At 43.9% G+C, this 27,809-nt stretch overlaps 1 protein-coding gene across 1 annotated transcript in view; it reads right to left on the bottom strand.

Annotated features, from left to right (window-relative positions):
* Positions 1-3,743: 3,743 nt before the first annotated feature.
* SH3YL1 (SH3 and SYLF domain containing 1) overlaps positions 3,744-27,809 on the bottom strand; it is a 48,787-nt gene continuing 24,721 nt past the window's right edge. The window contains exons 8-11 of the mRNA XM_052645264.1: positions 26,987-27,155; positions 26,127-26,202; positions 11,560-11,616; positions 3,744-3,934 (exon numbers count right to left, since the gene is read on the bottom strand). Coding sequence (XP_052501224.1) covers positions 3,744-3,934; positions 11,560-11,616; positions 26,127-26,202; positions 26,987-27,155 — 493 coding nt within the window. The remainder of the gene's footprint in view (positions 3,935-11,559; positions 11,617-26,126; positions 26,203-26,986; positions 27,156-27,809) is intronic.

Below are 27,809 nucleotides of genomic sequence, written 5' to 3'. Positions count from 1 at the left end.
TCCCAGAGTTTACTCAAACTCACGTCCATCGAGTCGGTGATGCCATCCAACCATCTCATCCTCTATCGTCCCCTTCTTCTCCTGCCTTCACTCTTTCCCAGCATCAGGGTCTTTTCAGATGAGTCAATTCTTCACATCAGGTGGCCAAAGTATTGGAGTTTCAGCTTCAACATCAGTCCTTCCAATGAATATTCAGGACTGATCTCCTTTAGAATGGACTGGTTGATCTCCTTGCAGTCCAAGGACTCTCAAGAGTCTTCTTCAACACCGCAGTTCAAAAGCATCAATTCTTGGTGCTCAGCTTTCTTTATAGTCCAACTCTCACATCCATACATGACCACTGGAAAAACCATAGCTTGGACTAGACAGACCTTTGTTGGCAAAGTAGTGTCTCTAATTGTTAACATGCTGTCTAGGCTGGTCATAGCTTTTCTTCCAAGGAGCAAGTGTCTTTTAATTTCATGGCTACAGGAATCATCTGCAGTGATGTTGGAGCTCAAGAAAATAAAGTCTCTCACTGTTTCCATTGTTTCCCCATCTACTTGCCATGAAGTGATGGAACCGGATGCCATGATCTTCGTTTTCTGAATGTTGAGCTTTAAGCCAACTTTTTCACTCTCTTCTTTCACTTTCATCAAGAGGCTCTTTAGTTCCTCTTCACTTTCTGCCCTAAGGGTGGTGTCATCTGCATATCTGAGGTTATTGATATTTCTCCCGGCAATCTTGACTCCAGCTTGTGCTTCATCCAGTCCAGCGTTTCTCATGAAGTACTCATAAGCAGGGTGACAACATACAGCCTTGATGTACTCCTTTTCCTATTTGGAACCAGTCTGTTGTTCCATGTCCAGTTCTAACTGTTGCTTCCTGACCTGCATATAGGTTTCTCAGGAGGCAAGTCACGTGGTCTGGTATTTCCACCTCTCTCAGAATTTTCCACAGTTTTTTGTGATCCACACAGTTGAAGGCTTTGGCACAGTCAATAAAGCAGAAACAGATGCTTTTCTGGAACTCTCTTGCTTCTTCAATGTTCCAACAGATGTTGGCAATTTGATCTCTGGTTCCTCTGCCTTTTCTAAAACCAGCTTGAACATCTGGTAATTCATGGTTCACATACTGTTGAAGCCTAATTTGGAGAATTTTGAGCATTACTTTACTAGCATGTGAGATGAGTGCAATTGTGTGGTAGTTTGAGCATTCTTTGGCATTGCCTTTCTTTGGGATTGGAATGAAGACTGACCTTTTCCAGTCCTGTGGCCACTGCTGAGTTTTCCAAATTTGCTGGCATATTGAGTGCAGCACTTTCACAGCAGCATCTTTCAGGATTTGAAACAGCTCGATTGGAATTCCATCACCTCCACTAGTTTTGTTCATAGTGACGCTTTCTAAGGCCCACTTGACTTCACATTCCAGGATGTCTGGCTCTAGGTGAGTGATCACACCATTGTGATTATCTGGGTTGTGAAGATCTTTTTTGTATAGTTCTTCTGTGTATTCTTGCCACCTCTTCTTAATATCTTCTGCTTCTGTTAGGTCCATACCATTTCTGTCCTTTTCAAGCCCATTTTTGCACAAAATGTTCCCTTGGTATCTCTAATTTTCTTGAAGAGATCTCTGGTTTTCCCATTCTGTTGTTTTCCTCTATTTCTTTGCAGTATTTTCCTCTATTTCTTTGCAGAATTCTTGCCTTGAGAACCTCAAGAACAGGATGAAAAGGAAAAATGATAGGATACTTAAAGAGGAACTCCCCAGGTCAGTGGGTGCCCAGTATGCTGCTGGAGATCAGTGGAGAAATAACTCCAGAAAGAATGAAGGGCTGGAGCCAAAGCAAAAACAACACCCAGCTGTGGATGTGACTGGTGATGGAAGCAAGGTCCGATGTTGTAAAGAGCAATATTGCATAGGAATCTGGAATGTTAGGTCCATGAATCAAGGCAAATTGGAAATGGTCAAACAGGAGATGGCAAGAGTGAACATTGACATCCAAAATCAGCGAACTAAAATGTACTGGAACAGGTGAGTTTACCTCAGATGACCATTATATCTACTACTGTGGGCAGGAATCCCTCAGAAGAAATGGAGTAGCCCTCAGAGTCAAGAAAAGAGTCTGAAGTGCAGTACTTGGATGCAATCTCAAAAAAGACAGAATGATCTCTGTTTGTTTCCAAGGCAAACCATTCAATATCACAGTAATCCAAGCCTATGCCCCAACCGGTAACACTGAAGAAGCTGAAGTTGAACGGTTCTACGAAGACCTACAAGACCTTTTAGAACTAACACCCAAAAAAGATGTCCTTTTCATTATAGGGGACTGGAATGCAAAAGAAGGAAGTCAAGAAACACCTGGAGTAACAGGCCAATTTGGGCTTTAGTACAGAACGAAGCAGGGCTAATAGAGTTCTACCAAGAGAACGCATTGGTCATAGCAAACACCCTCTTCCAACAACAGAAGAGAAGACTCTACACATGGACATCACCAGATGGTCAACACCGAAATCAGATTGATTCTATTCTTTGCAGCCAAAGATGGAGAAGCTCTATACAGTCAGCAAAAACAAGACCAGGAGCTGACTGTGGCTCAGATCATGAACCCCTTATTGCCAAATTCAGACTTAAATTGAAGAAAGTACAGAAAACCACTAGACCATTCAGGTATGACCTCAATCAAATCCCTTATGATTATACAGTGGAAGTGAGAAATAGATTTAAGGGACTAGATCTGATAGACAGAGTGCCTGATGAACTATGGATGGAGGTTTGTGACATTGTACAGGAGACAGCGATCAAGACCATCCCCATGGAAAAGAAATGCAAAAAAGCAAAATGGCTGTCTGAGGAGGCCTTACAAAGAGCTGTGAAAACAAGAGAGGCAAAAAGCAAAGGAGAAAAGGAAAGATATAAGCATCTGAATGCAGAGTTCCAAAGAACAGCAAGGAGAGATAAGAAACCATTCCTCAGCGATCAATCAAAGAAATTACATGTTAAGAAAGCTGAAAAAAAAAAAAAGAAGTTAGCAACACAGTCGTGGAGGTGGATTTTAACCTCCAGACCAACCACAGACCTCTGGTTACAAAAAGAAAATAAGAAAAACAAAATCAAGACAGTAACTTAGCATTTTAAAAATATTTATTTAGAGATAATGGAACCATATCAACCTAACTTTACTGTTACATATGAAGGAGCATCACTTCATAAAGAAGGAAAGCTAACAGATGTCATCTTTTTTAATGCATAGTTGAATTTCTTTGAAATTCTTTGTAATGTTTCATACATATATAATTTTTGAAGATATAGAGATAATTTTTAAGGATTACTATTCTAGTCAATATCTCCAACTCTAAGTATTACTTAATATACCATTTAAGCTGATTTATTCTTTTCTAGTCATTTTGTAAATATACGAAGTGGTTTTCATACCCTAATCCTTAGATTCTCAAGATACAATCAAGTCACCATATACATAGCCAAATTAAATGTTTAGTGTATGTTTGAAAATGAACACAAGAAAAATGTGACAGTAACTATTAAATAGTATATGTGATTAAAAAATCAATGGAAAGTAAAGATATGTAAGTTAATCATATATATATATATAAAACCAAAATCTTTTACATACTGGATAAAAGTTTATGGAATAAACAGAGGTGTCTTTACATTTATACTAAACATTATTTAACTGAATAGTAATTCCCTCCAGTGTAGAACTAATTTTTTTATAATTCTCAAAGAACAAAATTATATAAACTTTAATTCATGGTAACATAGTTGGCTGGAAAAATGCCAGTTTGACCTCGAAGCTTTCCTTCCCACCAGTCGAAATGTGAATCTGTTTTTGATATAACTGTGATTCTGTCTCCAGCTTGAAAATTCAAATCTCCTGGCTGTTGTCCTTCAAAAGAATATAGCGCTGTCACTTCTATGGGCTGGTTTGACTTGCCTAAAACAGGAAAAAAATATTTATTCACATTTGTATGAGAAAAACAGGAAGCATGTGTAGGGAAAAGATAAACCAGCAGCTCGGGGCTTGGGGCGCTCGTGTGGGAGGCCAGCAGAGCCCAGAGCACACGGTCTCTGTGACTTCTCGTCACATCGTTAACCTAATGTTTTTCTTTGTAAAGAGCAAATATTTGGAAATAACATTTCCTAAATTACACAAGTCAAACTGTACATTTTTATATACTTACATATGTGTTTGGCAAATATCTGTGGTTCTAACTGCTTCAATTTTGTCTAGTCTGTAAGATAATATTATTACGTGTTCCCTATTTTAATAGAAGAGTCATGGTAGTTTCAGTGAATGATACTATTGGGTAAAGGCTGGTATTTTACACTCTTGATTGCATCATAAAAGATTAAATTTAAGAACCCTGCTCTGTGGTCGCTGAGGATGTGGGGCGCAGCGCGGGTGCGTCTGCCGCGCCATCAGTGGACATTTATCCCCTCTAGGCTTTTACGGCGGTTTCCATTTCCATACTTGATCCTTTCTTTCAAAAGAGAGATGGAATTCAAATTAGCACATCAAGACGCCTGCCTGCAGACGTTCAATCAGAGCTTCAGCAAGCATTCAGAAAAGACGCCTTTGAGGACTGAGTGGGTAACATGAGCAACACACATTAACTATTATAAATTGTGCAGAATCATAAGAGATTAAAAAACATATTTACTGTGTACTCAGCTACATGGAATTTGGTATTTCCATGTTTCATATAATTCTGTGCATGAATTAGGCAGTTAGATGCTTGTTTAACGCCTCTTAGTACAGAGATATTGAAAGCATATATAACCAAATTCTAAATCTAGTTACTTGCTTGAATCTATAATACTATAATCATAAAAAATAAAGTGACCTTGACCTATTAGTAAGAAATGAAAATAGTCAACACTCTAATAAAATTACATTTACTGAAGCACTGAATTTGTATCTTGCACAAGATGGTGCTACAGTTCTTTTAATAAAGCATGTGCCATGTAGTTGAATTCTCCTAAAGAAATAACTTTAATAATACCTAACATACTTATATCAGTGATATTGTTGGTATAGTTTTTATCTATAAAACAGAGGTCTATATATTTTTATATTTTATACTGTTTACTTTTAACTTATTTATTTTAAAGAAATAAGAGCAAAAGTGTGTCATGAAAAGAATAAAGTTTTGATACAGTCTGGATAGATCAAAGCAGTTACACAACCATTAAGGAATAAGAATGGCCGTCACTGCGCACTATGAAAACGGGCGACGGCGCTGCACTGGGGACGAGCAGAGAGCCCTCGCGGCAGCCTCACTGCGCTCAAGCCAGCGTCAGAGGAGAAGTCACTCTGAAGATGGTTTCATCAATAATTGTATCCATGACTTCCATACATAAAGCTCAGTCTCAACATACCAAACGCAATTAATGAAAGCCCTCAATAACTCCTCCGCCCCCTTCTTGTCTCCCAAGCACTGTGGAGAACAGAAGCAAGTAAAAAGGGTGCCTGTGAATATGAGGGAATGTTCTGGAAGCTGCAGCCACCTTAGTTGTAGTACATGCACACACCTGTAGCACTAATTACTCAATTAAGGGTGCAAGCCGGCGCTCCGCGTGGACACAGTGGAGCGGCGACGGGTCCTTCAGCCAGGCACTGTGATGGACACACTTGCTCCTCACTTCCAGGGAGGGAGCTCTCACGCCACTTCCCAGAAAATGAACCTGAGACCTACAAATGTTAAGTAATCTGCCCAGGGGGTGAGATTCAAATCTCGGAAGCCTGTATCCAGGCAATCTTAATCACTACTGAGATTAAGCCACAGAGTCTTCAGCAACCATAGAAGTCTTAAATTGCATTCAATATATTGAACTTGGATTCATCAGTACATTTTACCTTCTTAAAAAATTATTTTATTTTTAATGGAAGGATAATTGCTTTATAGTATGCCATGATCTTAGGTTTCTGAATGTTGAGTTTTAAGCCAGCTTTTTCACTCTCCTCTTTCAACTTCATCAAGAGGCTCTTTAGTTCCTCTTTGCTTTCTGCCATCAGGGTGGTATCATCTGCATATCTGAGGTTATTGATATTTCTCCCTGCAATCCTGATTCCAGCTTGTGCTTCATCCAGCCCAGCATTTCGCATGATGAACTCTGCATATAAGTTAAATAAGCAGGGTGACCGTATACAGCCTAGACGTACTCCTTTCCCAATTTGGAACCAGTCCATTGTTCCATGTCCAGTTCTAACTGTTGCTTCTTGACCTGCATACAGATTCCTCAGGAAGCAAGTAAGGTAGTCTGGTATTCCCATCTCTTGAAGGATTTTCCACAGTTTGTTGTGATCCACACAAAGGCTTTGGTGTAGGCAGTGAAACAGAAGTAGATATTTTCCTGGAACTCTCCTGGTTTTCCTATTACCTAACAGATGTTGGCAATCTGATCTCTGGTTCTTCTGCCTTTTCTAAACCCAGAACATCTGGAAGTTCTCAGTTCACATACAGTTGAAGCCTCGCTTGGAGAATTTTGAGCATTATTTTGCAAGTGTGTGGTAGTCTGAACATTCTTTGGCATTGCCTTTCTTTGGGTTTGAAATGAAAACTGACCTTTTCCAGTCCTGTGGCCACTGCTGAGTTTTCCAAATTTGCTGCCATATTGAGTGCAGCACTTTACCAGCATCATCTTTTAGGATTTGAAATAGCTCAATAGGAATTCGATCACCTCCACTAGCTTTGTTCATAGTGATGCTTCCTAAGGCCCACTTGACTTTGCATTCCAGGATGTCTGGCTCTAGGTGAGTGATCAAACCATCATGGTTATCTGGGTCATTAAGATGTTTTTTGTGTAGTTCTTCTGTGTATTCTTGCCACCTCTTCTTAGTATCTTCTGCTTCTGTTAGGTCCATACCATTTGTCCTTTATTGAGCCCATCTTTGCATGAAATGTTCCCTTGGTATCTCTAATTTTCTTGAAGAGATCTCTAGTCTTTCCCATTGTATTGTTTTCCTCAATTTCTTTGCACTGATCGCTGAGGAAGGATTTCTTATCTCTCCTTGCTATTCTTTGGAACTCTGCATTCAAATTGGTATATCTTTCCTTTTCTCCTTTGCCTTTTGCTTCTCTTCTTTCCTCAGCTATTTGTAAGGTCTCCTCAGACAGCCATTTTGCCTTTCATTTTCTTGGGAATGATTTGATCACCGCTTCCTGTACAATGTCATGAACCTCCGTCCATAGTTCTTCAGGCTCTCTGTCAGATCTGATCCCTTGAATCTATTTGTCACTTCCACTTATCATCAAAGGGGTTTGATTTAGGTCATACCCGAATGGTCTAGTGGTTTTCCCCACTTTCTTCAATTTAAGTATGAACTTTGCAATAACGAGTTCATGATCTGAGGCCCAGTCAGCTCCCAGTCTTGTTTTTGCTGACTGTATAGAGCTTCTCCATCTTTGGCTGCAAAGAATATAATCAGTCTGATTTTGGTATTGACCATCTGGTGATGTCCATGTATAGGGTCGTCTCTTGTGTTGTTGGAAGAGGGTTTTTGCTATGACCAGTGTGTTCTCTTGGCAAAACTGTTAGCCTTTGCCATTTTATTTTGTACTCTAAGACCAAACTTGCCTGTTACTCCAGGTATTACTTTTGCTTTTTTTTTTTTGGTGTTAGTTCTAGAAGGTCTTGTAGGTCTTCATAGAACTGTTCAGCTTCTTCAGCATTAGTGGTCGGGGCATAGACTTTGATTACTATGATACTCAATGGTTTACCTTGGAAACGAACCAAGATCATTCTGTTGCTTTTGAGATTGCCCCCAAGTACTGCATTTAAGACTCTCTTGTTGACGATGATGGCTATTCCTTTGCTTCTAAGGGATTCTTGCCCATAGTAGTAGATACAACAGTCATCTGAATTAAATTAGCCCCCTCAAGCCCATTTCAGTTCCCTGATTCCTGGAACATTCATGTTCACTCTTGTCATGCTCGCTCCCAGTCTGCCTGGATTCACGGGCCTGGCATCCCAGGCTCCTGTGATTCACGGGCCTGGCATCCCGGGCTCCTGTGCACTATTGCTCCCTACAGCATTGGACTTCTGGATTCACAGGCCTGGCATCCCAGGCTCCTGTGATTCACGGGCCTGGCATCCCGGGCTCCTGTGCACTATTGCTCCCTACAGCATTGGACTTCTGGATTCACGGGCCTGGCATCCCAGGCTCCTGTGATTCACGGGCCTGGCATCCCGGGCTCCTGTGATTCACGGGCCTGGCATCCTGGGCTCCTGGGCACTATTGTTCTTTACAGCATTGGACTTTACTTTTACCACCAGTCACATCCACAACAGGGCACTGTTTTTGCTTTGGCCCCGCTGCTTCATTCCTTCTGGAGCCAGTTCTCCCCTCTTCTCCAGGAGCATATTGGGCATCTACCGACCTGGGGAGCTCATCTTTCAGTGCCCTACCTTTTTCTCTTCATACTGTCCACGGGGTTCTCGAGGCAAGAATACTGAAGCGTTTGCCATTCCCTTCTCCAGTGGACCACGTTTTGTCAGAACTCTCCACCATGACCCGCCCGTCTTGGGTGGCCCCACACAGCATGGCTCTCAGTTTCACTGAGTTACACCAGGCTGTGGTCCATGTGGTCAGTCTGGGTAGTTTCCTGTGACTGTGGCTTCCAGTCTGTCTGCCCTCTGATGGAGGCGGATAAGAGACTTGTGGAAGCGTCTGATGGGAGGGACTAGCTGTGGGGAAAACTGGGTCTTGCTATGCTTGGGGAGGCCAAGCTCAGTAAATCTTTAATCCAATTTCCGGCTGATGGGTGGGGCTGTGTTCCCTCCCTGTAGTTTGGTTAGGCAAACTATTTTCCGGAGTCACTGAGTTATCCAGACTGTACAAATAATAGGAATATCTGTTGCTGATGATCCCTGAATTTGTTCTTAGCAGTTTTAGAAATATATTTTATAATGAATAATTAGAGGAAGAAAGATATTATGACCTGAAGAAAAGACAGAAGGGATTGCAGAACAGATTCAATGTTTGCCCCTCCCCCCGCTGGAGGTTGTCTAACTGCCTCTGAATTGCAGCTTCCAAATAAGATAAAGATAAAGCAGTAACAGGAAAAACGGGTCTAAGGGCCAAGCAGGGGTTCTGAGTCACAGCAGAGGACGAGGCGGTGCTGCTGGGTGGGAGGAGGCTGGCGCTCCGCGTTCCTCCTGGCGTCCACTCTGGACAGAGGTGGAGCAGAGAGGGCGGGCTTGCTGCTGGCAGAGCTGGTGAAGGGTGTGGGCAGGATAGGCAGACAGAGGTGGGCCAAATTCCTCACCCATTCACCAGTCAGGCAAATCCCTCTCTTCTAGGAGGGTGCAGGAGGGTCTTGAGTTGAGGGGTTGTTGGGAAAGTTCATTCATAGGAAACAAAGGAGAGAGCTGGGCTCAGGTGAGAGCAGACGCCCCCAGCAGGGACCAGTTCACGTCCACTCGGTGCCAGGTCCCCCTGCTGGCTTTTTCTTCAATAAGCTCAAAATGACTTAAAGTTCCTCTTTACTGTAAGTAGTAGGGACAGTTTCCATAGAAGAAGTTTAATGTCCACAACGTAATCCATTAGAAGAGGCCAGCCAAGAGGGTCCGTTCTTCCAGGGAGGGAGACAACCGTGGAGCGCAGGGCAGTAAGGCCCACAGGGCACCCGAACGGCCAGTGTCCAGGTGCTGAGGACACGCGCCTTCAAGACCTACATTCCTATACTTCGAGACAATCTGGAGGGTCTCTGAAGCAATTGACTATTTTGTATCCAAATATTCAAGTTTATTCAAATAGAGGTTAGCTTTCTCTCCCCAATCAGGGCCATACTTAACAGGAAACAGATTACAGTCGGCTGTGGTGACTGGCAGCTGCTCTGAGCTCATAATTAGCAAGTCTGCGGCCACGGGATGCCACCGTCTCATCTCACTCTTCAGTGGAGCCTGCATGATGTGACCCATGTGGCATCGTCACATCTGGCCCCGGACACGACTCAGAAGAACCTCAGCCCTTGGAAGGTCCCTCCAGGATGCACGGGAAGTGGGCCTTTGCTGCCGTGATGGTCTGGGCAGCTGACTCGACCCTGGCACCCACATGCCCCAGGATACAGGTGGGGTCCACAGCCCTTGGTGACCGCGATCTCTCTACAGGAGTGTGAGTGAGCTGGATGGGGCCACCAGGAGAGCTCACGAGACCCACGATTCTCAAACGGCAAAGTCAGAAGATGAAGGGCGTCTGTGGTTGTCACACTCAGGGAGGGAGCACCACTGGCATCGAGTGGGCCTAGTCCTCAGGCACACACAGCTCAGGACAGCCTCATGGCAGAGAGCTATGCACCAGGCCCAGAGGGCCCCTGCCAGTCAGAGGGCGGACGGGGGCCGGTGATGGATGCTGACCACGGAGGTTTGGACCTCCAGGTACGAAAACCTCAGTTAACAGGGCTATGGATGCTCACCCCATTTTACCGTGAGGTCAGAAGACTTGGTAGCAGGAGCTTCCAAAGGTGCGAAGCAAAAGCACACACCACCTGGAGAACCATCGCTGTGCCCATGCAGCCGGGGCAGGCCCAGGACAGCCAACTGGGGCGGGCCCACGCAGCGTGGGGCAGGCCCAGGACAGCCAGCCGGGGTGGCCAGGACAGCCAGCCGGGGCGGCCAGGAGTCCTGCTCGGACGGGGCAGGCCCACGCAGCGTGGGGCAGGCCCAGGACAGCCAGCCGGGGCGGGGCCAGGACAGCCAGCCGGGGCGGGCCCACGCAGCCGGGGCGGCCAGGACAGCCAGCCGGGGTGGCCAGGAGTCCTGCTCAGACGGGTTTTCAACTCAAGCCTCAGGACCGAGGAGTCACAGGCCTGGGACTTTTCTCTGCAAGGCTGATAGACTGGCATAAGGAAGTCCTTAGTAAGAGTTTAACTGATTTCACACAGCAATGTAAAGTAAGCTTTATTTTTAAAATAGACTTTAAATCTTTCCTTGCATTTTCTTTTTCAAAATCCCTTATATGTTGAGAAAGGACTAAAATAAATTAATATTAACTTATTACCTACTGTTTGAAACATTTAGCTTGTGCTACCCTCAAATATAAAAGCAAAACCCAACCAACCGACCAGCCATGGGAAGTAAAGTGTTTGGAACACACACCCAGAGAATAAAAGTGCTGGCTGTAAGTCTGAGCCTCTGTGCCCAGATCCCACTTAGGGTTTTGTTTCTTATCTTCCCTCATTGCTTTTTAAGAGATATTTCTAATATTTATCAGGCACTTAGACTACAGGTGCAGACTTTAGAGGGTCTGAGAAAAGGGACGCTAGCCCCAGAGTCACACTGCCAAGGCCACTTCTGCTCAACGGCAGTCAAGGCCCCTAACCCCTCAGGGGCCAGTGGCCCCTTCCCAAGCAGGTCCAGTCTATCTGCTGACTTCATCAAGTTTGATTAGTCCAATTGTGCAGACTATGTTTTAAATGAAGTTCTTTTCAAAGTAACGTGAATATCCTGTAAATGAAATAAGAGGTACTGATATTTTCACAACCTGCCAAATTAGTTAGGAGGTTTGTGATTATAAGATGGTTACAAATCTTTTAAAACAGAAACATTTTTACTTACCAACTCTCTCACGATAGCTGGAAAGTTCAGGATACAGATTATACTCGTTTCTGCTACCTGCATAAAGTAAATAGATACATAAGAGGGGAACATTTAGAAAATTTATTAGCATATAGTATATAGATACCAGGGCTTCCCTGGGGGCTCAGAGGGTAAAGCGTCTGCCTGGAAGAGACCTGGGTTCGATCCCTGGATTGGGAAGATCCCCTGGTGAAGGAAATGGCAACCCACTCCAGTATTCTTGCCTGGAAAATCCCCATGAACAGGGGACCCTGGTAGCCTACAGTCCATGGGGTCGCAAAGAGCTGGACACAACTGAGCGACTTCATGTGCATGTAAGATACCCAAGAATGCCAAATACTGTTCTTGATAAGCAGGTATTTTAAATCACTCTAATTGATTGAAATATAATTATTTTATCCTCTTTCAATCAATAGGAATACCTGGATATAAACAGAAAATAGACCAAACGTAAGGCAGACAGTAAATGTCTAATATCTGTACGACCTCATGCACATAAACTACAATTCATGGCACTGCAATTACATGTTCACAGAAAATGGATACATCTTTTTCCAAAATTACCAGAATAATAAAATTTGCAATCACCAAGCCAGTGATTTTCAGACAGTCTTGCTTGTTTAACATCTAAAGTAATTTTTAAAGTATTGATATGTGTATTTTTAAACTGATACCTAAAATTGTTAAATGTAAGATTAAGGGTGTAATTTTAGCATATTTTAATGTCAATTACTTACAATTCGTATCACTCCCTTTTCGGATAAAAGGATCTAAATATGACAACGATCTGAACCCATCACCATTCATTAACGAAAATCAAGATGTTTTTAATAGTCAGAAATTATACACTGTTCATTTTAAATCTTTAAATCATATTTTCGCTTCACTTGTTCCAAAGATTTTTGACCAGTGTATTAATATCGTACTTTTAACTGTGGTGTTGGAGAAGACTCTTGAGAGTCCCTTGGACTGCAAGGAGGTCCAACCAGTCCATCCTAAAGGAAATCCACCCTGAATATTCATTGGAAGGACTGATGTTGAAGCTGAAACTCCAATATTTTGGTCACCTAATATGAAGAGTTGACTCATTTGAAAAGACCCTGATGCGGGGAAAGATTGAAGGTGTGAGGAGAAAGGGACGACAGAGGATGAGATGGTTGGATGAAATCACCAACTCAATGGACATGAGTTTGCGTAAACTCTAGGAGTTGGGGATGGACAGGGAGGCCTGGCGTGCTGCAGTCCATGGGGTCGCAAAGAGTCAGAAATGACTGAGCAACTGAACTGAACTTATGCACGTTTCTACAACAAGAATTTGGACTAAATTTATTTAAAAAATTTTATTTTATATAACACAATCATCTATTTAATAATTTCTTATAGATTGAGTTATCATGATCATTATAAGCACACATTGATCAAAACTTTAAAAATGTTATAAACTCATTAATTTACTAAACATTAAAGTGTCACTTGAAATGTATTTCAACAGGTGGACTAGACTTTGAAAAACTGGTTCATATACACCGTTCAGTTCACTTAAGTTGCTCAGTGGTGACCGATTCTTTGTGACCCCATGGATTGCAGCACATGGCTTAGAGGTTAAAGTGTCTGCCTGCAATGTGGGAGACTTGGGTTCGATCCCTGGGTCAGGAAGATCCCCTGGAGAAGGAAATGGCAACCCACTCCAGTATTCTGGCCTGGAGACTCCCATGGACAGAGGAGCCTAGCGGGCTACAGTCTATGGGGTCACAAAGAGTCGGACATGACTGAGCGACTTCCCTTCCACTTTCTTTCAGGTTTGCTCAAGCTCATGTGCATCAAACAGTGACCCATCCAATCATCTCATCCTTGCCGTCCCCTTCTCCCCCTGCATTCTTCAAGCTTTCACAGCATCGGGGTCTTTTCTAGTGAGCCAGTTCTTCGCATCAAGTGGCCAAAGTCCTGGAGTTTCAGCTTCAGCACCAGTCTTTCCAATGAATATTCAGGACTGATTTCCTTTAGGGTCAACTGGTTTGATCCCCTTCCTGGCAGTCCAAGGGACTCTCAAGAGTCTCCTCCAACACCACAGTTCAAAAGCATCAACTCTTCGGTGCTCAGCTTTTTGTATGGTCCAACTCTCACATTCATATAAGACTACTGGGAAAAAAAAAACAAACATAGCTTTGATTATATGAAACTTTGTTGGCAAAGTAATGTCTCTACTTTTTAATACACTATCTAGGTTGCTCATAGCTTTTCTTCCAAGGAACAAGCATCTTTTAGCTTCATGACTGCAGACACCATCTACAGTGATTTTGGAGCCCAAGAAAATAAAGTCTCTCTCTGTTTCCATTGTTTCCCCATCTATTTGCCATGATGTGATGGGACTAGATGTCATGATCTTAGGTTTCTGAATACTGAGTTTTAATCCAGCTTTTTCACTCTCCTCTCTCACGTCCATCAAAAGGCTCTTTAGCTCCTCTTTGACTTCTGCCCTATGTGTGGTGTCATCTGCATGTCTGAGGTTGGTACTGGCATTTCTCCTGGCAATCTTGACTCCAGTTTGTGCTTCATCCAGTCTGGCATTTCACATGATGTACTCTGTCCACAGGCTAAGAGGACAGGGTGACAATATACAGCCCTGACGTACTCCTACCCCATCTGGGACCAGCCCGTTCTTCCAAGTCCGGTTGTAGCTATTGCTTCTTTACTTGCATATGGATTTCTCAGGAGACAGGTAAGGTGGTCTGGTACTCCCATCTCTTGAAGGATTTCCCACAGTTTGTTGTGATCCACACAGTCAAAGGCTTTAGTGCAGTCAATGAAGCAGAAGTAGACGTTTTTGTGGAACTCTCTTGCTTTTCCTGTGACCCAACGGATGTTGGCAATTTGATCTCTGGTTCTTCTGCCTTTTCTAAATCCAGCTTGAACATCTGGAAGTTCTCAGTTCACATATTATTGCAGCCTAGCTTGGAGAATTTTGAGCATTACTTTACTAGTGTGTGAAATGAGTGCAATTGTATAGTAGTGTGAATATCCCTTGGCATTGCCTTTCTTTGGGACTGGAATGAAAACTGACTTTTTCCAGTCCTGTGGCCACTGCTGAGCTTTCCAAATTTGCTGCCATATTGAGTGCAGCACTTTCACAGCATCATCTTTCAGGATTTGAAATAGCTCAACAGGAATTCCATCACCTCCACTAGCTTTGTTCATAGTGATGCTTCCTAAGGCCCCCTTGACTTCGCATTCCAGGATGTCTGGCTCTAGGTGAGTGATCACACCACTATGGTTATCTGGGTCATGAAGATGTTTTTTGTGTAGTTCTTCTGTGTATTCTCGCCACCTCTTCTTAGTACCTCTGCTTCTGTCAGGTCCAGACCATTTCTGTCCTTTATCAAGCCCATCTTTGCATGAAATGTTCCCTTGGTATGTCTAATTTTCTTGAAGAGATCTCTAGTCTTTCCCATTCTATTGTTTTCCTCTATTTCTTTGCTTTGCTCACTGAGGAAGGTTTTCTTTTCTCTCTTCACTATTCTTTGGAACTCTGTATTCAGATGGGTATATCTTTCTTTTTCTCCTTTGCCCTTCACTTCTCTTCTTTTCTCAGCTATTTGTAAGGCCTCCTCAGACAATCACTTTGTCTTTGTTTTCCTTGAGGATGGTTTTGATCACCACCTCCTCTATAATGCCACAAACCTCCGTCCATAGTTCTTCAGGCACTCTGTCTACCAGATCTAATGCCTTGATCTATTTGCTACTTCCACTGTATATCGTAAGGGATTTCATTTAGGTCATACCTGAATTTAGGTCATATGCACAGGATAACTATTACTTATAGAATGACATAGTTTCAACATAAAATTGTATCTCAGTGTTCTTTTTTAAGGATATAGATGCTAAGAAAGCTGGTTTTTAGAAAAACTAGAGAGGGCAAGAAAGATATTTTATAAGAATGTAACAGAATTTTTTATTTCCCTTCTTAGATAGAGGTAAAAAAATTCTCATAGAGATCTATCATCAAAACATTAGCAATAATAAATTACTTATTAATAAACTATTACTACTATAATTTTTATTTTTATGATAGCTATGTGATTTTATAAATAATTCATGTATAATGATAATATTAATTACTATTCTCATTGTAAATCCAGGCAACGGTCCATTAGGTGTCCATTCAGCTTTGTTGAAAGCTAAAAAAAATGTAATTCATCTAATTTACAAAATTATTTACTGCTCATCAGACTTACCAACTACACTAATATTAGCTTTCATATTTCAAATTGTATCATTGTCCTTACATTTTGGGGACAATGTTGAGGGAGTGTGATTAAGATAGTCTGGAGTTTGTTTTTCTTATTCAAGTGTGAAAAAAACTACTGTGAAAGAACAGAAGACAAAGAGGGCAACGTGCACATCATGTTCTCAACGAAGAACACGAATGGGAACCGGCCATCTGTAAACTGCACCTCACGTCACCTGTGCCCAGGAGCTCTTTCCCAACCTCTGGGTGCCCCTTAGGGCTTCCCTGGTGGACCTGCTGGTAAAGAATCTGTCTGCAATGCAGGAGGCCCAAGTTCGATCCCTGGGTCCAAGATCCCCTGGAGGAGGGCATGGCACCCCACTCCAGTGTTCTTGCCCGGAGAATCCCATGGACAGAGGAGCCTGGCAGGCGACAGTCCCTGGGGTCGCAGAGCCGGGCAGGACTGAGCCAGTAAGCACATGCCTTCCTCATCTCTGTGAGCCCCTAAGGACGGAGGGGCATCAGCGTGAAGGCCACTGGCCAAAGAGGTTTATGAAGATAAAAACATAGAAATAAGCACTGGCAAGGTGGGGAAGAGGGTATAAATATCAAGAATCTATTTTTAAAACCTGACGAGAAGTAAGAGATTTAGGGTAGGTGACCACATATAAGACAAAATATATGTAAATTAAGGCTTTCTCAACTATTAAAAGAAGCACCCTGGAATATAAATGGGAGAGCGTCTTCCATTCAACACAGCAAACAAAATTACAAGGTACTTAGAAATGAATTTAACAAGAAAGGCACAGAAACTATGAAAGCTTAGGAAAGACATAATATCTCAACAAATGGAAAGGGTAAAATAGGAAGATTATCATATAGATGCCATATTTATTTGTTTATATATATAATGTTACCGTAATTAATATAAAAAAATCATAGAGTTCATATAAGTACATAATATTACTTTACCAGAATTGCATTGGTACTTGAGAGGAGTATTGGTAAAATGCTCTTAAATTGGCTGAGGAGTAAGAATCTAATAACTGCAAGAATGAGATACTTTAAGAAAACCTCGGACGCTATGAATGCAATGTACAGGAGAGAAGACCCTAACCATGCCAAAACACTGATGCTTTCAAACTGTGGCTCTGGAGAAGACCTTGAGGGTCCTTGGACAGCAAGGAGATCAAACAGGTCAATCCTAAAGGAAGTCAACCCTGAATACTCATTGGACGGACTGATGCTGAAGCTGAAGGGCTGACTCACTGGAAAAGACCCTGATGCTGGGAATGACTGGAAGCAAAAGGAGAAGGGCATGACAGAGGATGAGATGGTTAGATAGCATCACTGACTCAATGGACATGAACTTGAGCAAACTACAGGAGATAGCGATGGGTAGCAGAGCCTGGCGTGCTGCAGTCCATGGGGTTGCAAAGAGCTGGACATGACTCAGTGACTCAGTAACAACAACTACAAAATACGAAATCTATAAAAAATAAGCGGCAGATATATTTTTATGTAAATGGTAAAATGCTGACATATGAAAGTTTCACATGTCAAACTCGCCAATGCTTATTTAGGGATTACGAGCTACATGGAAACTGAGGGCAACAAACGACGCGTCTAGAGAAATAAGCTGCCACCCAAATGGGAAGCCCCTTAATACACAAGGTGGTCCTGCAAGCTGAATGCAACAAGCATTCCAAGAAAAAATAGCCAATGGAATAGTGACTTTTAAGATAACACTAAATTCCAAACACCAGCAATAAGACGAGAAAGAATGCTTAAATCACTAACAGGGACAAACACAGTCACTTAACAAGGAGATGTAACCAACTGTCAGACTAGTAAACACTTCAGGATACTCCAACACCACCAGTGACAAGGGATGACTGTGAGGCATGTTGCGGTAGTGTGCACAGTAGGGCGAGTAGGTGTGTGATAGGGGTATACTCAGTAGGGAGTGTAGGTGTCTAATTGGGGTGTGCACAGTAGGGCGTGTAGGTGTGTGATAGAGGTGTACACAGTAGGGCGTGTAGGTATGTGATAGGGGTATACTCAGTAGGGAGTGTAGGTGTCTGATTGGGGTGTACACAGTACGGAGTATAGGTGTCTGATGGGGTGTGCACAGTAGGGAGTGTAGGTGGAGTGTACACGGTAGGGGGTGTTGGTGTCTTGGGGTGTATACAGTATGGCATATAGGTGTCTGATTGGGGTGTACACAGTACGGCATGTAGGTGTCAAATTGGGGTGTACACAGTAGGGTCTTTGATTTGAGTGTGCACAGTAGGGAATATAGGTGTCAGATAGGGGTGTACACATAGGGCATGTAGGTGTCTGATATCGGTGTACACAGTAGGGAGTGTGGGTGTCTGTCGGGGTGTACACGGTAGAGAGTGTGGGTGTCTGATTGGGGTGTGCACAGTAGGGAGTGTGGGTGTCTGTCGGGGTGTACACAGTAGGGGGTGTGGGTGTCTGTCGGGGTGTACACAGTAGGGGGTGTGGGTGTCTGACGGGGTGTACACAGTAGGGAATGTAGGTGGAGTGTACACGGTAGGGCATGTAGGTGTCTGTCGGGGTGTACACAGTAGGAAGTGTGGGTGTCTGATTGGGGTGTGCACATGGTGGCAGTGTAGGTGGTGGGGAATGGCTGACAAGTCTCTGCAGTAGTAAAAACTTTAAAAAAGTCAATCTACCAAATCTCTTAAAAATTTAAAAATACACCCTTTCACCTATCATGTCTGTTCCTGGAAATTATCTTAGAAAATCTTCCACTCTGTAGACAGCTTAAGAAATTGTGACACTGCTTGGCATGAAAACCCTGAAAGTTAGCATCGATCAGTAGGAGAGTGGCTGAGTGAAATATGTCCAACTGCATGATGGAACACTCAATAGCCACCACAGAGAATTAAATTAACTGAGGAGTGAGTATCCAGTACCTGCAAGAACACAGTTGATTCAGGGATTTCTGTGAGATGTTACTGAGCAAAAGAACAAATAAATCCCACGAACAAACAAGCTCTCGTAAAGCATGAAAACTGCAACAGCGCTTTTGTGAGATGACAGCAAAGCACTGGGCCCGTCTGTGTGTGTCTACATCCTTGTACACACGCTTGTGTGTGGAACTACATGGAGAAAATACAGAGGAACTGTAGGAACACGGAGAAAAGCATCATCCCTATTGTCCCCATGGGTCTGCTGGTGTGAGTATCGAAGAGAGTGATGTGTAATTTAGGACAGAGGAGAATGGGAAAAGGGGAAGGACTCCTAAAAGAAAAAGAAAAAAATGCTTTCAAAAAACACATTTATGAATCACATATACACATAAATAAAATTATATATGTGAGGATATATAAGAAATTAGAAATTAAGATTTTGTTTTTTAATAAAGCACTTAGTAATGTCATATTTAAAATGAAAGGTTAAGAATAGATACAAATTTTAAACTTTTGTTTTATTGAATCAAAACCAGGTGTTTGCAACCAGGCATGACATGCTACATGAGAAGAGATGATGGGCATGTGAAAAAAACAGGAATCGAGCAACAGATACTGAAGCTGAAAAAGGAAAGGGGGAGGAAGAGCGGACGGTGGGCAGAGCTGAGTCTGCAGAAATGTGCCCAGGCGAGCAGGTGAGCTGGCAAGCACACTGTGAAATCAGCGAGCGCAGCCCCTGCCGGGACAGGAAGCTTCTGAAGACCGAGGTCACTGCCGCAGACAGACAGGCCAAGGCTGGCGCGGCAGGGGACCCGTGACCAATGAGGCTAGATGCTAAAATACCTGCTCAGGAAGAATATGCAAGAGAAACAAACCTTCCAAAATTTTTCCATTGTTAGCTGAGAAGAGTTTCTTGAGATAAGTTAAGTAGCTTTTAAATCTACACTGACAAGGAACTGATACTGAAGACTCGCAGGATTTTTATGATCTTCTCAACCCAGGGATCGAACCTGGGTCTCCCGTATTGCAGGCAGACGCTTACCATCTGAGCCACCAGGGACGCTCAACAAGTAACTGATATTGAAGACTAGCAGGATTTTTATGTAGGTGTCATATAGGTACCTACTCCCTCACTGAGGAAATTTTAGAAACACTCTGTATTTTGGAGTATTCACACAGGTCAAGTTTTATGTAATCACTCCTATCTAAATTAAAAAAAGATTCAATGCTCACATCTTGCTACTGAAAATAAGAGTGTAAGCAAATCAATCACCAGAACATAAATAAAAATAAAAATAGGCCATCCCTTTGGAGGAAGAAAGCAGCATCCCAAGAGAACAGAATACACAGCAAGCTGCGTGTGTGTTTAGGGTGTGGGGTGGGGCTCAGCGGCAAAGAACACGCCTGTCAACGCAGGAGATGCAGGACACACAGGTTTGACCCCTGAGTCGGGAAGATCCCCTGAGGGGGGAACGGCACCCCACTCCCGTATTCTTGCCTGGGAAACCCCACGGACAGGGGTGCCTGGCGGGCTGCAGTCCATGGGGTCGCACAGAGTCAGACACGACTGAGTGACGAGCACACACACACACGCTGAGACACAAACACACAGTGACACACACACGCTGAGACACACACACACACGCTGAGACACACACACGCTGAGACACACACACTGAGACACACACATGCTGACACACACGCTGTGACACACTGTGACACACACACACGCTGTGAGACACACGCACATGCTGAGACACACACACACGCTGAGACACACACACACTGAGACACAAACACACGCTGAGACACACACACACGCTGAGACACACACACGCTGTGACACACACACGCTATGACACACATACACGCTGAGACACACACACATGCTGAGACACACAGGCTGTGACACACACGCTGAGACACACACACACGCTGAGACACACACACATGCTGAGACACACGCTGAGACACACACACACACGCTGAGACACACACACGCTGAGACACACACGCTGAGACACACACACACGCTGAGACACACACAGTGACACACACGCTGAGACACACATACATGCTGAGACACACACGCTGAGACACACACACACGCTGAGACACACACACGCTGTGACACACACACTGTGACACACACACACGCTGTGACACACACACATGCTGAGACACACACGCTGTGACACACACACACGCTGAGACACACATACGCTGAGACACACGCTGTGACACACACACGCTGTGACACACATATGCTGTGACACTCACACGCTGAGACACACACAAACGCTGTGACACACACACACACGCTGAGACACACACACACGCTGAGACACACACACACACGCTGAGACACACACACGCTGAGACACACACACGCTGAGACACACACACACGCTGTGACACACACACGCTGACACACACACACGCTGTGACACACACACGCTGTGACACACACACACGCTGAGACACACACACACGCTGAGACACACACACACGCTGTGACACACACACGCTGTGACACACACACGCATGCTGAGACACACACACGCTGAGACACACACGCGCTGACACACACACGCTGTGACACACACACGCTGTGACACACACACGCTGTGACACACACACACGCTGAGACACACACACACGCTGAGACACACACACACGCTGTGACACACACACGCTGTGACACACACACACATGCTGAGACACACACACGCTGAGACACACACGCGCTGAGACACACAGACACGCTGAGACACACACACAGGCTGAGACACACACAGGCTGTGACACACACGCTATGACACACACGCTGAGACACACACACGCTGAGACACACACACGCTGAGACACACACACACACACACACACACACACACACACGCTGTGAAGAGCAGCTCTAGGTCCTGAGGATCTTCCTGGAGGAGGTAAATTTAGAGGAGCTGAAGGCACAGCCAGGAATCAGTGTGGGCGCCACGAGTCAGGTTTCATGCTCATGTCTCACCTGGGCATGAAAACTGGGCAAATGGACACAAAACTCGGAGGGGGAGGGCAGGACCCGCTTCATGGCCTTGGCAGCACTTTGACACTTCCTCTGCCCAGAGCCTACCATATGCTGCTGACTGTTAACAGCGTGGGTTTGCACTGTGTGGGTTCACTTACAAGTGGATTTTTTCTGACAACATTGGAAAACTTGTCTGAGATTTGCCACAAACTGAAAAAACTCAGATGAAACACACAGCCTAGAAATATCATGTGTGTGTGTCGCGAATGCATGGGATTTACGTAGATGCAATTCTGTCTCGCCATTTGCCACTGTACGGAACACACAAACCTTTTACCAGGAGTTAGAATTTACCAGAACTGTGCGCATGTACACTCAGCCCTCCATTCGCAATGGAGAGAAATGTAAGCAGATGTGAAGCTGCAGTGTTCAGTCCTAACTCTATGAATGAACATGCTTATTGTACATACACAAGCACACACACCACACCCTGGAAGACTTGTGTAGCCACCCCCTGCTGCTGTGGTGAGGCGGTGAGGGCTGCAAGTAACTGCCAAGGATGCTGACCTTAATCGTCTGCACGTGATGAGCTGTCTCTCCAGTAAACTGTGTATCACTATGATAAGTTCTCTTTCATGGTTCTGGTGTATTTTTCATTGTGTTTAAAATAATACACCTTAATTAACACCAAGGGACCCATAAAAAGTACCACTAGTGATCCTGGAAGTGCTCCCAAGAAGCAGAGAAAAGTCATTACAAGCAAAAGCTGAACTGCTTGCTGTGTGGAAACTGAGGTCTGCAGCTACCCCTGCCCACCATTCCAGCATGAATGAATTCAGTGTAAGAACCGTTTCTAAAAGAGAAAAGGAAATCCATGAAGTTGTTGCTGCAGCTACACCAACAGGCACAGAAACATTGCACTGAAATACCTTTTTATCTTGTATTACAAATGCAGTTTTTATGTGGGTGCAATAGACTCTAATAAGATTTGAGAAAAAGCAAAGTCATTATATGACAGCTTAAAGCAGAAAGAAGGTGAAGGGTCTAAAACTGGAGAACTAAATGCCAGCCAAGTTTGCTTTGATAACTTTAGCAGGAAGTTGGGCTTAAGTAACATCAAGATAACAGGAGAAGCAGCTTCTGCTGACCAAGAGGCAATAGCCAAGTCCCAGGCGCCATTAAGAAAATCACTGACAAGAAAGAATATTTGCCTGAACAAGGTTTTAATGCAGATGAAACTACCTTATTCTGGGAAAAATTGCAACCAAGGACATTTGTTAGTAAGGAAGAGAAGTGAGCACCAGGATTTAAGGCAGGAAGGGACAGACAAGCCCTACTCTTCCGAGCACAGTCTGCCCTCCTCTATCGAACTGCTAAGCCCCAGCCTAGAAGGGGAACAGATAAACACAAGCTGACAACCTTTGGTTGTGCAAAAAGAAGGCCTGGATCATGACAACGCTTTTTCTGCTTTCGGTCCCTGACATCAGGAAGCCCTGTGCCACTCAGGGGCTGCCTTTCAAAGTTCTCTTGATACTGGACAATGCCCCTGGCCACCCAAGGGCCCCACGAGCTCAGCTCCACGAGCAGACCACCAAGCGGTGTTGCTGGCCTCAAACACAACATCTCTATTTCAGACCTCTAGATCAGGGGACCATCAGGACTTTTACAGGCTCACTACACACGGCGCTCTGCAGAAAGACCTGCTGATGCTGTGGGAGAGAATGCCTAGAGTGAGAAGAGTATGGAAGCCTGGAAGATCACCCCACTGAAGACGCCGTTTCTTACAGAAAAGGCCATGAAAGCCATCAAGCCTGAAGCAATAAACTCCTGCCGGAGGAAACTGTTCCAGACGCCACACACGCCTTCAGAGAGTTTACAGCAGAGCCAGTCAAGGAAGTCAGGAAACAGACTGCAAGTACAGCGACACAGGTGGAGGGAGCGTGGCTGTGAAGGGTCTCAAGGCACGGATCTTGGAGACTTTCAAGGGCTGATGGACACCACATCAGAGGAATTAGCAAAAGATGACTCGATGCAGAGGAGAGCTCTTGAATCAGTGCCAGACAACTAGGAAAAAGACGCAGGGGCAGTGCCAAAGACAAACTGGCATCAGACAACCCAGCAGAGGGTTCTGCTTACTCAGGTGGAAGAGAAAGCAGCAGCTGCCCAGTCGTGTCCGACTCTCTGTGACCCCAAGGACTGCAGCCCGCCAGGCTCCTCTGTCCATGGGATTCTCCAGGCGATAATACTGGGGTGGGTTGCCGCACCCTTCTCCAGGTGATCTTCCCGACCCAGGGGTCAAACCTGAGTCTCTCATCGCCTGCACTGGCAGGCAGATTCCTTAACGTTTGAGCTACCTGGGAAGCCCCTGCTTATTCAAGACTGCTTTTAAACTTCTTTTCTGACATGGATCTCGGATGATACACGGACTGAAACCAAAGCAAAGAGTGGAAGGAGGACTGGGATCCCGTACACACATTTTTAGAGAAACGAAAAGCAAAAATGTCAGACAGAAATTATGATGCATTTCCATAAAGGGACATTGAGGGTGCTGCCTCTCTTGCCTCTCTCCCCCCACTCCACTCTGCCACCCCTGGGGCAGCAGACCACCCCATCTTCTTCTGCCTCCTTCTCCTCAGCCTGCTCGACATGAGGATGAGGAGGAAGAAGACCTCTGTGATGACCCACCCCCACTTGATGGAGAGTAACTGATCATCGCATCCTTCAGCCAACAGACTTATCTGCTGTGTATGCGCATGTCCTCGTGTGAGAGTCTAGCAACTGTGAGAGGTCTCCGTCATCACCAGCATCGCCCAAGCGCTCACCGCATGGGGCACTGTGTGCGGGACTTGTGGAGACGCGGACAGGCTGCCCTCACACAGGCCAAGATGGGCCGTGTGTCACGCACAATCAGTGATGGGCAGTTTCCTTACTGTCGTGTAACTTGGCTTTCAAAGAATTACGCTACTGTATAGCATGCCCCTCTCTCTCCTCTTGTAATTGTAGAAACGATCAGCCTTCATCACATGTAAGCGGTTTTTAAAAAATGTACCAATGTTTCTAATATTCATTATAAATATGGCTGTAATACTGTATGCCAAAAAAATTTTACAGTTCTTCATTCCCCAGTATATAGGCTAAGCCACCATAAAGCAATCACACTGCTGCTTGTTTTTATCAATGCATGAATCATTATATCTGTAAATGTGAATTTCTTTTTCCTATTAATTTCTAATTTTTTTGTTAGCATTACATATAACGTTTACAGAGTTTATATCACATAAGACAATATTGACATGGGTGCTGGCAGACAATTCATCTTGTAAACAGGTGATGTAAACTTTTGGTATAAATAAATACAGTACAGTACCATCAATATATTTTCATTTCCTTATACTTTTCTTAATATTTTTTCTAGTTTACTTTATATAGGAATACAACAGTAGGTAACATATATAACTTACAAAATATGTGTTAATCAACTGTTTATGTTATCAGGAAGGCTTCCAGGCAGCTGTGGGCTATTAGTAAAGTTTGGGGGGAGTCAAAAGTTAGATATATATTTTTGACTTTGGCACGGGGGGTTGGTGCCTCAGACCCTTGCATTATTTCATGGTACGTCTTCCTGAAATTGCAGTTACTTTTCCACATGTGATCTCTCTGCTCCTGGAGGGAAAGTTCTTTAAAGGCAGGAGGTAAGTTAGCTTCATTACTGTGCTCTTAAAAGCCACAGCACAATGCCACTTGCATAATAGGTAATTACTGTATGAAACATTGCCTACTTTACTATATTGCTATTTACTGGAAGCCTCTGTCCATGAAAACCAGAATTCCAAAAGTGACTGTCATAAAAATGAGTAATAGAAAGAGGAGTGAAGGCCGAAAACCTGATGCTTCATGAATTTATTCTGTTTTACAACCCTGAGCTATTTAGAAACCCTAGAAAATAGGGTTTCTATTTTGTGAAACCCTGAGCTTCCAAGAATGTATAGTAAAATCAATTTTCAGAAATATAAATCTATGTGTATATGAGAAAAACAGGTTTATTGTTTCCATTTCAAATCAGCAGAATAACAGTGTTTGGAAGAGATGCAAAAAAAAAAAAAAAGAAGAGGAGAGAGAAAAACTCTAAAGGTAAAACTCTGTCACTGGAAAAAGCATTTTCTGAATGAGAATAAACATTTTCACAAATTACAGGAACGACAATCAGCCTCATGTGTTTAGAAGAGGCCAAGCATTTGTTTTTTTTCTCTTTAATATGCATCAGTTCTTCTATTGGACTCTAAAGCTGTAACTTTTGATTTCGTAATAATATTTCATACCTACTTAATTATAACTGTATTTGAATTGCAACAAAAACACTTACTTTGAGAGCCAGAACTCAGCTGTGCTTGTGCAGGTGATTGCTGTGGTCTTGATGATGGTTTCGGAGGCAATTTAGCCTGGGAAGAGCAGGAAAAATGCACGTGATTTTAAATCTGTTTTTTCTTAGGAGCATATGATGCTTCCCCGCCCCCGCCCGTGCGTGTACATGCAAGCGCGAGGCCCTGCACTCGTTAGCAGAGCACACACGCTGCTCTGGGCCACCCCTGGTTGAACTGGACAACAGGCAGGTGACCGCAGGGGCCACGCTTCTGCAGCTGGAAGCGTCCCTCCTCCCGGCCCCGCCACTGCGCAGGAGGAGCCCGCGATGGACCGAGCGGAGCTATGAACCCAGCGCAGAAGGCTCTCCACACATCAAGGCACCAGGCCGGCAGCGGTTATTAGTACTGTTAATTAATACTATAAAGGTCTGATCTCGCAGAAAGGCAATGAAAGAAAACTGCATCTCTTCCTGAAATTTGTATAGATGATTGCCAAGGTTTCAGGACATTTTTCACAAGAACTGTACGCAAATGAAATTACAAGGGAGGTTTAGTAGGGTGTTTAGAACCGGATATGAAGGATGTGTGTGTTAGTTGCTCAGTCCCTTCCGACTCTTTGTGACCCAAGGGACTGTGGCCCACCCCGCTCCTCCGTCCAAGGAAATGTCCAGGCGAGAATACTCGAGGGGCAGCCATGCCCTCTTCCAGGGGGTCTTCCCTGGCTCAGGATGGAACCCAGGCCCACCGCACTGCAGGCGGATTATGGACTGAGCCCCCTGAGGCGCTCACTACCAAAGGCAGAATCGTCTATATGAAGAAATCCTCTGCAGCTACCAAGGAAAATAGAGAAACCCAGCATCACCGAAGCCTTCTTCTGCTCCCGGGCGGCTCTTCTGGCGTTGACTCGCTGTCCTTCGCTTTCATACTTCTCAGTAAAGGAATCAAGAATTTCATAAAGGTCTTCTGCTTCAGCAGGCCGTATGATATCGCCAAACAAAATGTCATAGGCTCGAATGTCTTGACAATAAAATCTAACAGGAAACATATGAGAACGTTGATTTTGAAGACACAGATCCTTTCTAGAAGTTGACGGAGGACACGCACCCGCGCGTGTCAGTGTGCCTCGCTCACCCACAGAACTTCACACAAACCACTCTCCAAACACTAACCACCCGCGTTAAGGCCCAACACTCATCCCTCTAAGCTCACCTCTGGAGGCAACTGCCGTTAAGTGGCCTGATATTTCTGTCCTTTTCCCCACAATATACAAGCACTTCACATACACATACATTTATACATAAAAACATATATATAACATTTATATATGAACATGTATAGACACAAGAATTAAACACTTGTGCACATGTACCTACAAGCACATACATTTTTTACAGGTTTTTGCTTTATAAGTTTCTTATAAAAATGGTGCCAACCTATAGTTCCCTAAAATGTTTATTTGTGACAAAACTATGTAAGGATCTGCCTTACATGTTTGGAAGCCTTGCAGTTGATTAAAAAGTATATTTGTTTTAGTTTATCCAGGGATTAGGTGAACTTTAGTGGGAAAATCTTCCAAAGGCCTAGAATCACACATTTCTAAAAGCATTCTTAGCTTAAATTTCTTAAATTAATAAAACCAGAAGTAAAAACCATTTCTCTTGACTTTACAAGGTAGAGAGTTCTGC

The sequence above is a fragment of the Budorcas taxicolor genome, chromosome 8, assembly GCF_023091745.1.
Source record: "Budorcas taxicolor isolate Tak-1 chromosome 8, Takin1.1, whole genome shotgun sequence".
Lineage (NCBI taxonomy): Eukaryota > Metazoa > Chordata > Mammalia > Artiodactyla > Bovidae > Budorcas > Budorcas taxicolor.
This window is presented reverse-complemented; position numbering and strand designations above follow the sequence as displayed.